This window comes from Buceros rhinoceros, unplaced genomic scaffold (genome assembly GCF_000710305.1).
Source record: "Buceros rhinoceros silvestris isolate BGI_N320 unplaced genomic scaffold, ASM71030v1 scaffold5341, whole genome shotgun sequence".
Classification (NCBI taxonomy): domain Eukaryota; kingdom Metazoa; phylum Chordata; class Aves; order Bucerotiformes; family Bucerotidae; genus Buceros; species Buceros rhinoceros.
In genome coordinates, this window is record NW_010393555.1 from 325 (window position 1) to 15,148 (window position 14,824).

Genomic DNA, 14,824 nt, shown 5'->3' on the forward strand with positions numbered 1-14,824 from the left:
AACTGCTGGAGCATAAGGAAGAAGTAGGCGGATTTCCTCATCTACACAGATTATCAGAGAGAACCCCATATGACCTGTCCTTTTCTCCCTTCATCTTAGGAGAGCCATTCTGCCACAATTTGATGCTCATAGTAGTTTTAGATTTGACAGACTTGGATCCCAGAGGCTGAAAAAAAGCTGCTATGAAGGATGACTCCCGCAATAAAGTGATATTCATACACACACACATATGTATATACATATATATCCATACATTAAAAAGCATATTTTTGTCTGCAAAGTCCCAAACATTGAGGGCTATTTTGCCTGAATTCCTTTACATTTATCTGTTTCAGTCAGACAGCAGTACCTAATCTAGCACAATCCATATCAGAATTAACCTGATAGTGTGATTTTTCTGCCCAGCAAACTAGCAGAACGAAAGCCAGAGGCTGAAAAAAAGCTGCTATGAAGGATGACTCCCGCAATAAAGTGATATTCATACACACACACATATGTATATACATATATATCCATACATTAAAAAGCATATTTTTGTCTGCAAAGTCCCAAACATTGAGGGCTATTTTGCCTGAATTCCTTTACATTTATCTGTTTCAGTCAGACAGCAGTACCTAATCTAGCACAATCCATATCAGAATTAACCTGATAGTGTGATTTTTCTGCCCAGCAAACTAGCAGAACGAAAGTACAAAGACCCTTCTGGTGATTTTATTGTTCTAAGTTCCTAGTACCAGAAACAAGACAGAATTCCATACTTAGGTAAAAAAATTATTTTTCAATATCTTAACTCAGTAGATGTATCCTGTTGTTATTTAATGGCAGGAGTAGTGCAGAAATATGCTGAAACTCTTACCAGCTCAAAGGCAGCTTCACTTTTTGTGCTGTTTCTGTCCCTTGATATAGTTGAGGCTGTGTGGTTTGATGATCAGGGAGTAGCAGCAGTGGCATTATAAAGCAGACTTTACTGTGCTGGATTGTAAAGATAATCCTAAAAACCAACGAAAAACTGCTCAGATTATCAGATCGAGTCAAAGTAGCTGCATCTGCAAGTACTCATTAGTGACGGAGAAACTGAGGAATTTCTGTTATAGAGTTAACATTTAAGAGGCCAAGTAATTTGCTGAACATAAAAATACCTTCTTGCAACTTTTGTATAAAAAAGACCAACAGAAGAGCTCTCCGAGTGACCTGAAGCCATTTCCTGGCCCTGTCTGAACGTGAGGTGAGACGGCTGCCAGCCAAGGCCTCTGCGCAGCTGTGCTCAGACAGTAAGGCATCCCTGAGCCTCCCCGTCCTGTACGTCCTCCACAGGCTATCGCTGCACTGTGCTCTAAGGGGCAGCTCTGGAAGCAAGGGTCCAAGCCCTGAGTGTGTAAGGAGCAGATCTTCCCATACTCTGCTGCAATGCTGCAGCGGCAATGTTAGTCAGCATCCCATTGAGCCAGTCAGGCACGAGGGTCTAGCGCCGGAGAGGGGGAAGAACCAAGCGAGCAAAGCACCGACTGAGTAACAGTCTGCCCTTGTCAGCTCGAGGGGCCAGGAGACTTGGCGCCCATCAGCAACGCCTCTGCCCAGTACTCATGTGCACAGACATAGGCACGGTGCAAGCAGACCTTGTAGGACAGTGCAGGCAGGCTCAGCTCGTCAGTGGTGGAGTTGGCTCGATCCTCTGCTGCCTCGTGGAGGGCATGCAGGGTAGAGCACAGCACCTCCCACAACTCACCAGAGAAGAGGACAAGAAAAATGGGAAATGAGGGAAGGAATGGAAAAAGCCCACTCTCCTGGAGCAGTGCCCAGAATGACCCTGAGCTAGGGGTGTGCTGAAGGAGTGGTGACACAGGCAGAGGTAAGCATTGTAGCTTCAAAATCAGTGTAGCAGAGACCGTGGCTGCTGTGAACAATCAAACCAGGGATTTGGTAGGTGGATGCCTAGGAACCTCACCCAGCACTCACCTGCGAAAGAAACAGCTTTGCTGTGTTACAGTGCTCCCTCTTGTTTAGGGAGCTGTGGCTTTGGCTGAAGTCTTGGGTGGAAGAGATGGGAGAGAGGGAAGAGAGTTTATTGATATCACAGCAACAACAGATCGTTACTACACTGGAAACGCACGTCATTCATCACAAAGGCATGTACCTACATAAGATGTAGGTTCTTTATGTTCAGCATGGGTATTACAGTAATTAAAGACAATTATCCTAAATAAAACAGAGAAACAGACATGGGAGGGAAACATATTCGTAGTTACAGTGCAAATAGCAGTTTCATGGTTGGCTTTATTAGCTAGCAGAAATTGCTCAAACTTTGTGCGACAAACCCGTTAACAGCAGCAGACTAGGTCCAAGGCAGAAGATGGAGTTGCAGACACATCCAGGTAGGACAGCATTTCTGCACGGATCTAAAAGCTGCTCAATGTTTCCGTTAATGTGCTTGGCAGAAGCTGGGAGAGATGCTGGCTCCGTGGAAAGCCCTAGCAGCAAGCGCTTGCCTGCAGTTATATATTTTTTGAAGACTTCTCATTTGCAGACTCCACCTGGAAAGGCAGTGTCTTTCTGACACCCGAGTTGTGTTTGGTCTCTTGGACACCCAGTTCTGTGATGATTATATGAGAGTTGGTTTTGGACATACTCCGTGGACAGGGCTGGGGCCCTCCATAATCAACAAACGGGTACAGCTGGGTCGAAAGAGCTGGAGGTATTAGCAGGAACAGCGACAGCACCTCTGTGGTTTGCAAAGGGAACAGCAACTTTAATGTAACAGACGTGCTTGCCACGGGTTGTGCTTCTAAGATTCCACATACATCCAAACTCCCAAATCATGTGAGAATACCAGTGAAAATAAAGTTTTGCATTTTTTATAAGGTTCTGTGAAAAACATTTGCACATCTGCATAAGCTAGAGGGTAATTTTCAAGGTACAGTTGCTTTTTCTGCCATTATAAGGATTCTAAAAAAATGAAAAAAGAAAAACCAATCACACCAAGTTCGAGACATTATCAGGGCAAGTGACAATAGAAACGGGCATACATTTCTGTGAACCTAACAGTTCTCAGCTGCATGGAACAGAGCTTAGACAAAGCAGACTTTGCTTCTCTTCTGAATTTTGCTAACACTTAGCTGCTGGCACAGTCTGGAAAAGGCCCTCCACTCCGTGAGGCAACACCTAGTCCTTAGTTTGTCTGTGTCCCACTGACAGGGCTGTCAGAGCGACAGGAGACCCACTGCTTGACGTAGCTCCGTGGAAGGTCCTCCTGCTCAAGAGGGATGGACGCGCAGTTGGTCGGACTGTTTTGCTCAAATTCACAGTCAACAGGACTCCCACAGTCCGAGTCCACAAAGCCACTGTCGATAGTGTCCAAATCTACGCAGATCAGAGGGTAACTGTCACCAGGTCTCGCAACGTGAGGGAAGAAGTCACAAGAGCCTTCACTGTACGAAACACTTTCACCATCAGGAGAAGGTAGAGAACCTGCATTTTCCAAATCCCACTGATCGCGCTGCAAGCAAAGGGCTTCTAGGATGCTCCCCACCCCTCCTTCCAAAGCCCCTTCTACTTGCCGGTGGGCTGGGACACTTATGTTCCTCAGGTGGTCTGTGGACACAGAGCCTGAAGCAAGTATTTTGTCCTGCATGCTCAGGACAGCCAGATGCAAGTCACTGGATATCCTTCCGTCTTCATCATCGATGTTAACCTTGGGGTAACCATTTTCTCCAGCACTACTCTCTTCCTCGCTGCTATGCTCGTGTCCCCTGTACACACGGTTACAGTTGCACTGGCAGTTGGAAGAGATAAATTCATCAGCCACAGTCACGGTATCAATGGACAAATGCCCGTATGACCGGTCCTGAGTCCCACTGCCACTGTTCACACTAGACAGCAGGGACTGGCTATCCTGGCCTGGGGCAGTCAGGCAAGACACGCAGGGCTTGCAAGGCAGATCTTTTCTCAGCTCATGCAGCTCCTCCCTTGAGCTGCTGTTGGAAGGACGCATGGTGTAAACTTCTAGGACTTCTGGAAGGACTATTCCCCAGTCAAAGAAATCAAGGGTCATTTTCGTATGGGATGCACCAACCCACTTCTGCATAAAAGGACATACAGGGAGAGAGAGAGAGAGGTTAGTGTCATCAGGTTTGAGGTTCCACAGAAATGACCAAACTTCTTATGCTTTTAGAGGCAAAGTGAGACTCTAAAATCACTGACTCCTCCAAAATAGCAGGGTATGCGATACGGTCATTACCAGTCACAGGCAGCTGCAGGACAACTGACTCAAGTAATTGAAAATAATTGGTTCTGAGAGGCTGGCAGGGCTCTGCAGTTTTCTCTGTGCTCAAAGAATGATATCGCCTATAGCAGCGTTCCTTCATGCATCAGCCAGAGGTCTCTCCCCTGCCCTCTTGTCTTGGACACTGCTTGTGTCAGGAAGGATGGTCAGCTCCCCCTGCTATGTGCTGCATCTGCACCGAACAACACATGACCCTGCTCTGTCACTTCTCTTCTCTCTTCTCCCAGGGCCTCTGTGCCCTGGGAAGAGAGTCAGAGCAAGGCTTCTCCGGATCTTCTGTATGCAGCCATGCCCCAGACCAGACTTTTCTCTTACAGTGAAGAAAGCAGAGGTAGAAAGGGGATGGAAACCTCAAAGAGCCGTAGCCAGTGCCTGCTGCAGATAATGCTTAGGTGATCAGGGAGTGCCACACATTGAACCTTGCTCGTCTGTATGACCATTAGTATTACACAGTGCCCTGTGCCATGCACCATCTTGATGTACAGGGGCTTCCTGAGGTTTCCCTGAGGGAGAGAGATGCCAGGGACCCACCAGGAGCTAGCAGCTCCCATGGGAGAGACTGAGAAGGTGAGGGTGTTTCCAGGGCCACTGTGACCACATCTGTAAAAGAAGCTGTTGGGGAGCACAGTGACCAGGAGCTGCGAACAGAGCGTGGCACAGCCGTTTGCGCAGGAAGGGCTGCAGGAAGGGTGATGAAAGCTCTGCCCACTCAAACCAGGGAGCGATGGTTTCCACCCGGCAGAAGGCCATGGCCTCTCTAAGCACTGCACCCACGACGACTGACGCAGCTTCCCAGACGGAGCTCCAGAGGAGACATGCAGCCACACAGATGTCAGCCTGCAGTGTGTGCCCTGCCTGCCCCAGTACTGGAGGCGGTGGCAGCCATCAGCACTGCTGTGGGAGGTGTGCCCAGGTGGAGGAACTCCTCCTCTTAGTGACAAAGCTCCAGGAGGAGGAGAGGAGGCTCAGGAGATTCAGAGAGTGTGAGAAAGAGATTGACCACTGGAACCACACCCTGCCTTCCCTGATCCACCCAAGGACACTGGGGGAGATGGCAAAGTGCTCGCCAAGCTACTTTCCATTACTTCCCAGTACTCCTGCCTACTGGGGGAGGTACCAGTTTACTGAAGATCGGCAAATGTGCCACCCCTCTACAAGAAGGGCTGGAAGAAGGATTCAGGAAACTACAAGTCTGTCAGTCTGACCTCAGTGCCAGGTAAAGTTATGGGTCAGATTATCTTAAGTGCCATCATGTGGCACATACAAGACAACTAGGTGATCAGGCCCCGTCAGCATGGGGTTATGAAAGGCCAGTCCTGCTTGACTAATTTGATCTCCTTCTATGACAAGGTGACCTGGTTGGCAGAAGGACTGTGGACTTCATCTACCTAGATTTTAGTACAGCTTTTGACACTGTTTTCCACTACATTCTCCTGGAGAAACTGGCTGCTTGTGGCATGGATGAGTGTACTCTTTGCTGGATAAAAAACCGGCTGCAAGACTGGGCCGAAAGAGCAGTGGGCTGTGGATTTTTTCTACCTGGACTTTAGTAAAGCTTTTGACGCTGTTTCCTACAGCATTCTCCTGGAGAAACTGGCTGCTCATGGCTTGGGTGAGCGTACTATTCGCTGGATAAAAAACTGGCTGGAAGACTGGGCTGAAAGAGCAGTGGTGAATGGAATTCAATCCAGCTGGCAACCAGTCACAAATGGTGATCCCCAGGGCTCAGCGTTCTCTAGCATCTTTATCAATAATCTGGATGAAGGGGTTGAGTACACCCCCACTAAATTGGCAGATGACACCCAGTTGCGCAGGAGTGTTGATCTGCTTGAAAGACTTCATCTACCTAGATTTTAGTACAGCTTTTGACACTGTTTTCCACTACATTCTCCTGGAGAAACTGGCTGCTTGTGGCATGGATGAGTGTACTCTTTGCTGGATAAAAAACCGGCAGGGGTTGAGTACACCCCCACTAAATTGGCAGATGACACCCAGTTGCGCAGGAGTGTTGATCTGCTTGAAAGAAGGGAGGCTCCACAGAGGGATCTGCACAAGCTGGGTCAATGGGCAGAGGCCAAGAGTATGAAGTTCAACAAGGCCAAGTGCCAGGTCCTGCACTTGGGTCACAACAACCCCCTGCAATGCTACATATAGGTTTGGGGAAGAGTGGCTGGAAAGCTGCCCAGCAGAAAAGGACCTAGGGGTGTTGGTTGACAGCCGACTGAATATGAACCACCAGTGTGCCCAGGTGGCCAACGGCATCCTGGTTTGTATCAGCAAGTGTGGCCAGCAGGACCAAAGGCAAGTGATTGTTCCCCTGTACTCACCACCGGTGAGGCCATCCCACAAAAGAGGACCTGGAGGTGCTGGTCAACAGCCGACTGAATATGAACCACCAGTGTGCCCAGGTGGCCAACGGCATCCTGGTTTGTATCAGCAAGTGTGGCCAGCAGGACCAAGGTATGGACTGGGGACACTGGTGAGAAATTTCATCCAAGAAAGGGTTGTGCAAGCCCGTCCCAGGCTGCCCAGGGCAGTGGTGGAGTCCCCATCACTGGAGGGGTTTCCCAGCCGTGTGGAGGTGCTGCTGAGGGACAGGGGTCAGTGGCGACCTGGCAGTGCTGGGGGTAAGGTTGGACTTGATGATCTTACAGGTCTCTTCCAAGCCAAACAACACTGTGATTGTCTCTAGATCACGAGCCCCTTGCATTCAGTCACATCTGGGAGTAAAGGCATCTCTAGGTTTCTCTGATCCAAGAACAAAGTAAAAGTTTATGTTCTCTTTGAAGAAGTCACTGAATTGGACACTTGGATCACAGCGCACTTCAGGCACGCGCCACTAATGAATGCCAGTAAATCCTAAGTTAGAGGATTGTGCTGTCCAGAGGCTGGGCACAGCACAGACTCCAGTCCCGGTTCTGCTCCCTGTCTGACACCTGCCTAAGGGCTGAGCTGTGCCGAGGCTGCTCTACGTGCACCGCTTTCCGCTGTGTATAGAATAGGGAACAAGGCTGAGCTTCTTAAACACGCTGAAGGCACCTGACAAAGCGCTGCAAGACAGCTGGGTGCTGCCAGAGCTCTCAGACTGCCTTCATGCTATCAGCCTCCTGTGCCAAATCGCAGTCAGCACACCTAGACACGAGCAAAGTATGTGGGAAGAGATCACCTTGACACAGCTTATCACCCTCTGACACAGGGCATGGAAAAATCTTCATTAAAGCAGGAAGCACCAAGTCTATTTTAATTTATTTTTAGCCTAAGCTACAAAGAGCTTATTATTAAAGCTGTGATGGACAGAAAGGGACCTAAGGCGCAAGAGGCTATTTGAAGAAACAGCAGGAAATCTCTTTCTTAGAACTGAGCAGGCAGAATACTTCCTATTCCCTCTTGACAGTTCTTTGTAAATTCCTACCCAGCATGAATCTAACGACCCACGTACACATGAGAGTAAGCAAGGTTTCCCTGCTTTCCCTTCTCTTTTCATGTCTTAACTTTTCCTCTAACGTTTTCACTGCCTCCTACCCAGTCCAGGACGGTGGTCTGCTGAGCGTCACTCCTGTGATCGTAGCTCACGGACATAACCTAACCGCCGGCTGTGGTGCGGGCAGGATGCAGTTGGATGAGCCCTGCAGCGATAGGTTTCTTGCCAGCTGAAAGTGCCGAGCCTGTTCACGTTAATGATGTCACCACATCCTCCTGACACACCCTGCCTCTGTATCTTGTGCTGTGGCTGTGCAGGCAACTGCTGCTTCAATCTGCACATTTATTAATCACTCAGCTTTAGCAGCTGAGGCTCGTTTCCTTCCCAGCAGCACTGAGCTGCCCAGCCAGGAACTACCAAGAGTGTAATTCCCACAGAACAGAGAACCCCATGGCTTCGCCCCGAGAGGAGCACGGCTCTTGGCACGCAGGGTGCTTCCACTTCTATTGTGAGCACTAGCTGCTGACGCTCAGGAACTCCCACACTGAGTCCACCTGGTCCTAGTTCCTTTCCCTGCAAGCAAGCAGTGCTGCCTGCCTCAAGAGAGGATGCAGGTCCCCCTCCGGGGCAGATATGGGAAGGCATAACTGGACTGAAAGAGGAAGGCAGGAAGGAAGTGGAACAGTACTGCAGGCTTCATCTTGAACGGCTCCCATCCGAGACCACTTGCTTAACCTAATTGCAAACATCAGTCATGCAGCAGTGGGAAGGCACTGAAGATCATCAGGGCCCGGCTGGTGTCCCTCTCCCAGAGGGTCTAAGAAAAAGCAGAAGCAAAAAGCAGACACTAAATCATCTCCGATCAGTGCTGCTGTAAGAACAGGAGCTTGTTCAGAAAGAGGCAGTGGTGTCTGCACTCACATGATAACAGCATTGTGAGTTCCTCTTCAGTTTAATGCAGTCATTATTTAGGGATGCTCAATCTTCTTTCAGTTTTGTATCTTGAGAACTCCTGCAAACTCTGCAGTCTTTGCAAGCCAGTTTGTCACATGAGCAAGTTTGTCTGGTGTTAAATGAGAAGAGAATTTGGGAGGGCTAAGCAAAGTTACTCAAAGACACTTCCTTCAAAAGGAGGCAGCTGCACTGTACTGTCACACAGCAGTTATTTGCCCCCAAAGCTCTAGCCATCTTTCCAGGATGATATGCACAGCTACTGACGGTATGAGTGACTGAAGAGAGAACTACAAAGCTTAATCTTGAGCTCGTCACTGCAGAGGCTGGAGTGGGAGATCTGGCTCTACAATGAAGTCTGCTCCGTGGCCCTGGTGGCAGCATGGGGCTGGAGCTTTGGGAAAAAACCAACCCAGTTACTGTCCTGGTATCCCTTTGTCTGCTCCCTTCAGGTTCCCAGGCTCCACAGATGAGCTCAGGTCACCCACTGAGACAGCACCTACAGCGAATAATTAGCACAGACATGCCAAAGGTCTTTGTGGCTCAGGACAGACACTGGAGAGCTCTGGTCCTTGCACCTGGAGCTGTTTGGCATTCCTTCAGGATAGATTCCCCCTCCCACTGCCATAATGAGGATCCCTTGCCTAGGATAGCACGATGGGCTGTGTTGAACACCGCCATGTGCTCTGCTCAGTTGTGTATCGCATTTATACCTTGAAATCTCCATTATGCACCAGGTAAAGAGGTTCAAAAAAGGAAGCGGGGTCTGGGATGCAGGCCATCTTCTTCCACAAGCTGGAAGAGAAAAGAGAAAGGCTTTGGGTTTAAGCACACATTACAGATGCGAAGCAAGACATCTCCAGATCCAGTTCAAGCAGCTGAAATCAGCTGCCCAGACTCACTGGCCTCGCAAATTAGCGAGTGGCTGAGGATCCAAGGATGTGTTGTGCCGTCAGAGCCCTCTAATAGTCTTTCTTGTGAGCCTCACAGGGGCTGGGGCCTCAGGCCTTAGGACTTGCACACACAATATTCACACTAAGAAAAGAGGTTCCAACTTCTTGCCTTCCTGGAAAAGCACCAAGTGCTGGAAACGCATTTTCCCCGAGGCTGGGCTGGCTCTTGGTCTGCACCTGCAGGCCAGAACTCTGTCCTATGCACTTTTTCTGTGGCCGTGGACTGCACCAGCCCAGCACCTTCCTCCACGGCAGCATGCACCCCACCTCTCTGCAAGGGCACATAACCCTCCAAAAAGGGGAGAGGCCCCCAGCCATCGTGGAGGGGTCTGCGTCAGCTTTGGAAAGGGTCAGGCCAGTCCTGGCTACTGCTCCCATGTGGCAGCTGCAGAGCACAGATCACACCAGGAGAACAGCCCCAGAGGCTGTGTGGCCCCTGCTCAGTCCCCATGTGCCATCGTTTCGTCCCAACCAGATAAATAGCAGCAGAGCCCCAGAGAAAAGCAAGGTGCTCTTGGGAGAACACCAGCTGGAGACCATACTTGGCTGGTCCTCAGCGCCATAGCTGTGTCATGCATGGATACACAAGATGCTGAAAAGGGTGTGTGTGAACACCCTGTCTTGAGCCAGACAGAATAGAAGCATTTACTCCACCTTCCCAAAGCATTCTTACCTCTGCTGTTTGGCCAGAAAGGTTGTGATTGAGGCAGTGATTGCCACAACAACTCCAAACAGCAGCAGCCATCCCATGCTTGCTGCCTGTGTCACTGCTGGAGAGAGAGACAGAGTCATTCAGGCTCACCTTGCATTTCTACTCTGGTCAATAAGGAGACACCTTCAGTTTCTACCCCAGACTTTCTCTTAGGAACATTGCGGCTGTCACCTGGGGCCTAGCACTCCAGACATAAGGTCTGAAGGAGGGTGCTCGGAGAAGACTGCATCAATGAAAGCAGCAGTGTGTTAGCTGCTCTACGGCCTGGCTGCACCACAGACAACATGCCTGGCGCAGGGCAGCTCCCTGCTGCAGAGACCCCTGGTGTTTCTGACTCCTCCTGTTCAGGGACACCTCCACAGGTGATGCGTGACAGAGTGCAGCTGGCCAGAGACATGTGAAGAAAAGGTGTTGACTAGATGAGTGCTTGCTGGCTGCTCCCCACCTGTGATGGAAAGGAGCACCTTTCAGACCAGGATTGAGATAACCCTTAGCAAATGGAGCCTGATCCTGCTGCCACAGCACCATGTAATCATCACATTCAAGCTGCAGATCATGAGAGCAGGGAAGCTCTACACGTGTTGCTGACATTGACCACGGTCATCCTGCCCTGCTCTGTTTGAACAAAGACTCCTTGTCTCCATAGCGTCTGTTCCATCGTGACAAGCACCATGTACTTGTGTGCTGAGGGAGAGGGAGCAGTGGGTACCAAACGAAACACACATGCCCGGCATGAGCAGACGTCAGAGTGCAGACACAGAACTTCACTCTGAGAGCGGGATCCCCTCCCCCCACAGCTGAAGGAGGGACTAAGCCCCCGTAGTGGAGGCACCGCTATTAGATCCCCCCCATTTCTGAAAGCTGTAAAAGCAGGACCCTGGACTTTTGAAGCTGGAAAAGGAAGCTAGAGGCTGCGCTCCTGCCTAGCACCCAACCTACCGCCAGCCCCCCAAACTCTCCTCCCACTGGCCGTGCTGGAAGGTGGGCTTGGCAGCACAGCAAGGGGGTCAGTACGGGCAGCACGTGTCAGTGCTTACTCAGCAAGCCAGCCAAGCATGCCTGCCTTTACTGGACGGTTTAGAATTTGTTCTAATCGGTTAGATTGGTCCAGCTGGACTGAGAATTCTTCTAGGACTCTAGTCCAGTCAGAAGGTCTAGGAGAGCTGGCAGTACGTACCGGCAGGCCTGGTTTTCAGTGTCAGCAGCGGACTCCATTCACTCCAAAATCCACGGTAGTATGTGTCTTCTCGGGGTCTGGCTCTCACTTGGAACTCGTACTCAGTGTCCACCTGGAGCTCCCACGGCAGGATCACCAGTGTCCTTTTATCTTCATGGACAGCTTTAGTCTGCTGAGTCTGTGCGTGATTAAATACCCAACATTCAGGGCCAGAGCGACAGCTCCCACCCTACCCTCACTGCTGCACAGGGAGGAGCCCTGCAAAGCAACCTCCTCTGCTTTCCGGTAGTTGCTGCAAGGCCATGCTCTGGCTGATCAGTAGCTGCATGGGGCGCTCGGGGATGCAGGGCAGCATGAGAAGCAAATAAACCATTAATGTTCCCCACAGGATCTAGTACTTCTCAAATGGCTTCTGCTTCTAGATTCTGTTTTCAGTTTTGCCAGTTTTCAGTTCAGGCAAGTAAAGAGGCACCTTTTCTAAACAAGGAAAACCCTTCTTCCACACCAGCGCTCCTGCCCTGGTTGTGCTGGCCTCCTCTTTGCTGGTACATCCTACTTGATGGTAAAGTGACATCTCACTTACCTCCCAGGTATCAGTCCTTCTCTTATAGCGCAGCTGATATTCCAGCTCCTCATTCAAAAAGTAGTAAGAACAGTTCTGGTAGATGGTTTCCCAAGAAATATTGTAACCCTCCGAGAACACAGCGGTCAGATTGAACGGAGGCTGTGGTTTGACTGGAAGACAGGATGGTGTTACCCTTCATAACATTACTGCAGACAAGAGGTGGCCCAGCATGGCATCAGCAATGCAGAGCGAGTAGGGAGCAAAACTGCCCCGGCAGCAGGGGTAGACACCTCATACACAGGACAACACCCACAACATTCCTGCCTCTCAGGCTGAGCAGCCCTGAGCCGTACACAGGACCTCACACCGCAGCAGCCTAGTTAAGCCAGGCCCACATTTCTCAAAACATACCCTCTGCCTGTCTCTGAACCTCCTCGTCACCTAAGGAGCAGGAGAGGACAGCGCAAGGAGCTAATACCTCTTGGGAGATGTAAAGAGCAGAGCACCTCGTTCTTCTCATGACATAGGACTCTGTGTAGGCATGGTCACTCGTACAGTTCAGGAAATAACCCTCAAGGTACCAGAGACATCAGGCAAAGCTGAGGCAAGTGGACACTGTGTAAACCTAGCGCAAACCCTTGTGTCCTGAGTGCCTCAAAGGCAAACTTGTGTATCCCTCGCAGGGTGTTTTTGTGTATCGAAAAGCACTACTGCACTAGTACTAGTCTGCAGGGTCCGTCACTGAGCTGTGATGCCTCCGTATGGGGACGTCTAAGAGACCCACAAAGCACCACTACCCCATCTGGGGGGTGAGGGGCAAGGGGCTTTCCTGAAACGGCATGACCTTTGTCAAAAAGATGATGCTTCTCATGTAAAGTTCAATTTCAGAAGAATCCAAGTAGAAAAAATCCCTTTTCCTATGTCTGCATGGTACCTGTCTGCCTGGCTAATGACAGCTTTTCTTCACAGTTTGCTGCACAACTTGGGACTTACCAACGCCCTGCCATGATTGCACTCAGTTTTCCTTCAATGCAGAAATGGCACAGTTAGAAATGGTTAGGAATCGCCCCAGAAAGGGGAAGTGCCACCTCTGCAGTGTCTGCAACACCTTGTGCCACCCACAATAATGTCATGGTGGTTCAGATATCCAGTGCAATAGCCTCCTGGGCATCTGCAGTTAAAGCAATTCCTCCTGCTGTTTAGATTCTAGCCAAGAACAAACCCTTGCATAGTTTAGGTATGAGACTGGTTTAAGGTGGAGATTTATCACCTACTGCTTCATGGGGAAAAGGAATTCCCCCACAAAAAGGCTGAGGCCAAGCCAGCCCTAAGCTCAGCCTCAAGCACAAATGTTTCTGTAGTTTACAACAGCACCAACATGAGCACAGTGCTCTGTGTAGGCGAGTGTGCACCAAACAGCCCCCCACCGCTGGCTGCCACACTCTCTCCTTGCCCAGACTACCCTAGCAGACAGACAGTATTTATCAAATCCGCCCTTGATTGCACTCAGTTTTCCTGCCATGCAGAAATGGCACAGTTAGAAATGGTTAGGAATCGCCCCAGAAAGGGGAAGTGCCACCTCTGCAGTGTCTGCAACACCTTGTGCCACCCACAATAATGTCATGGTGGTTCAGATATCCAGTGCAATAGCCTCCTGGGCATCTGCAGTTAAAGCAATTCCTCCTGCTGTTTAGATTCTAGCCAAGAACAAACCCTTGCATAGTTTAGGTATGAGACTGGTTTAAGGTGGAGATTTATCACCTACTGCTTCATGGGGAAAAGGAATTCCCCCACAAAAAGGCTGAGGCCAAGCCAGCCCTAAGCTCAGCCTCAAGCACAAATGTTTCTGTAGTTTACAACAGCACCAACATGAGCACAGTGCTCTGTGTAGGCGAGTGTGCACCAAACAGCCCCCCACCGCTGGCTGCCACACTCTCTCCTTGCCCAGACTACCCTAGCAGACAGACAGTATTTATCAAATCCGCCCTGTTTGTACTTACCGATCTCTCCCATATAAAAGCCTCTGGAAATCACATGCTGCCCATCAGCTACCTCTGTAACATCCACCTGGACTTTGACATCTGCCAGGAGTACAGTCATGTCCACATTGCACATGTACTCTGTGTGACTGCTGTTCCTGGACAATTGCAGGAGACTGCAGGCAGCCACAGTATTTTCTGGATCTTCATCAGGAACCCTAAAAGCACCAAAACAAACAAACAAGTCCAAATCTACCTCACTCTGCAGTTGAACTAACCTGCTGCTGAGCCACCAGGCACTGAAATTAATAACAGAAAACGAGGCAACATGTTCAAACAAAAACTTATCTTTGAACTTCGGCAGGTTTTTTTTCCCCTTCTATTTGCTCAGCTCAGCATCATTGAGAGAAGCATGAAAGTGATGCTGAAGCGTTTGTGGGAAGGAAAAGTGCTCGCCAGGGCTGCACAGCCCAGGACCACACCCACTTCCTTGCTGGGGCAGAACAGGAGCCGTACAGCTCTCGGACAAGCTGTGCGAGCCCTGCCAGGCACACGAGTGAAAGCCCATTGCGAACAGCAGCAAAGGGCAAGGCATTCGCAGGGCAGGAGAGAAAATAACACCAAGGAGGCCGGAGTCAGTGTGGCAGTCAGTGGACAGGGGAACCAGGATTCCTTTTCTAGGGGAGAAGCCCCTATCCCTATCTCCTGACAACAGGAGAACAAGAATTCTGTCTAACAAAGATGACAGAAGGACACCACTGTGCTATGGCTGTGTTAGAAGTTCCTG

The 14,824-nt window shown here is 50.0% G+C and overlaps 1 protein-coding gene across 1 annotated transcript in view; it reads right to left on the reverse strand.

Moving 5' to 3' along the window:
* Positions 1–3,166: 3,166 nt before the first annotated feature.
* The window catches only part of IL21R (interleukin 21 receptor), a 14,347-nt gene continuing 2,689 nt past the window's right edge, over positions 3,167–14,824 (reverse strand). Inside the window, exons 3-8 of the mRNA XM_010144883.1 lie at positions 14,059–14,255; positions 12,077–12,228; positions 11,494–11,671; positions 10,278–10,374; positions 9,365–9,446; positions 3,167–4,075 (exon numbers count right to left, since the gene is read on the reverse strand). Coding sequence (XP_010143185.1) covers positions 3,167–4,075; positions 9,365–9,446; positions 10,278–10,374; positions 11,494–11,671; positions 12,077–12,228; positions 14,059–14,255 — 1,615 coding nt within the window. The remainder of the gene's footprint in view (positions 4,076–9,364; positions 9,447–10,277; positions 10,375–11,493; positions 11,672–12,076; positions 12,229–14,058; positions 14,256–14,824) is intronic.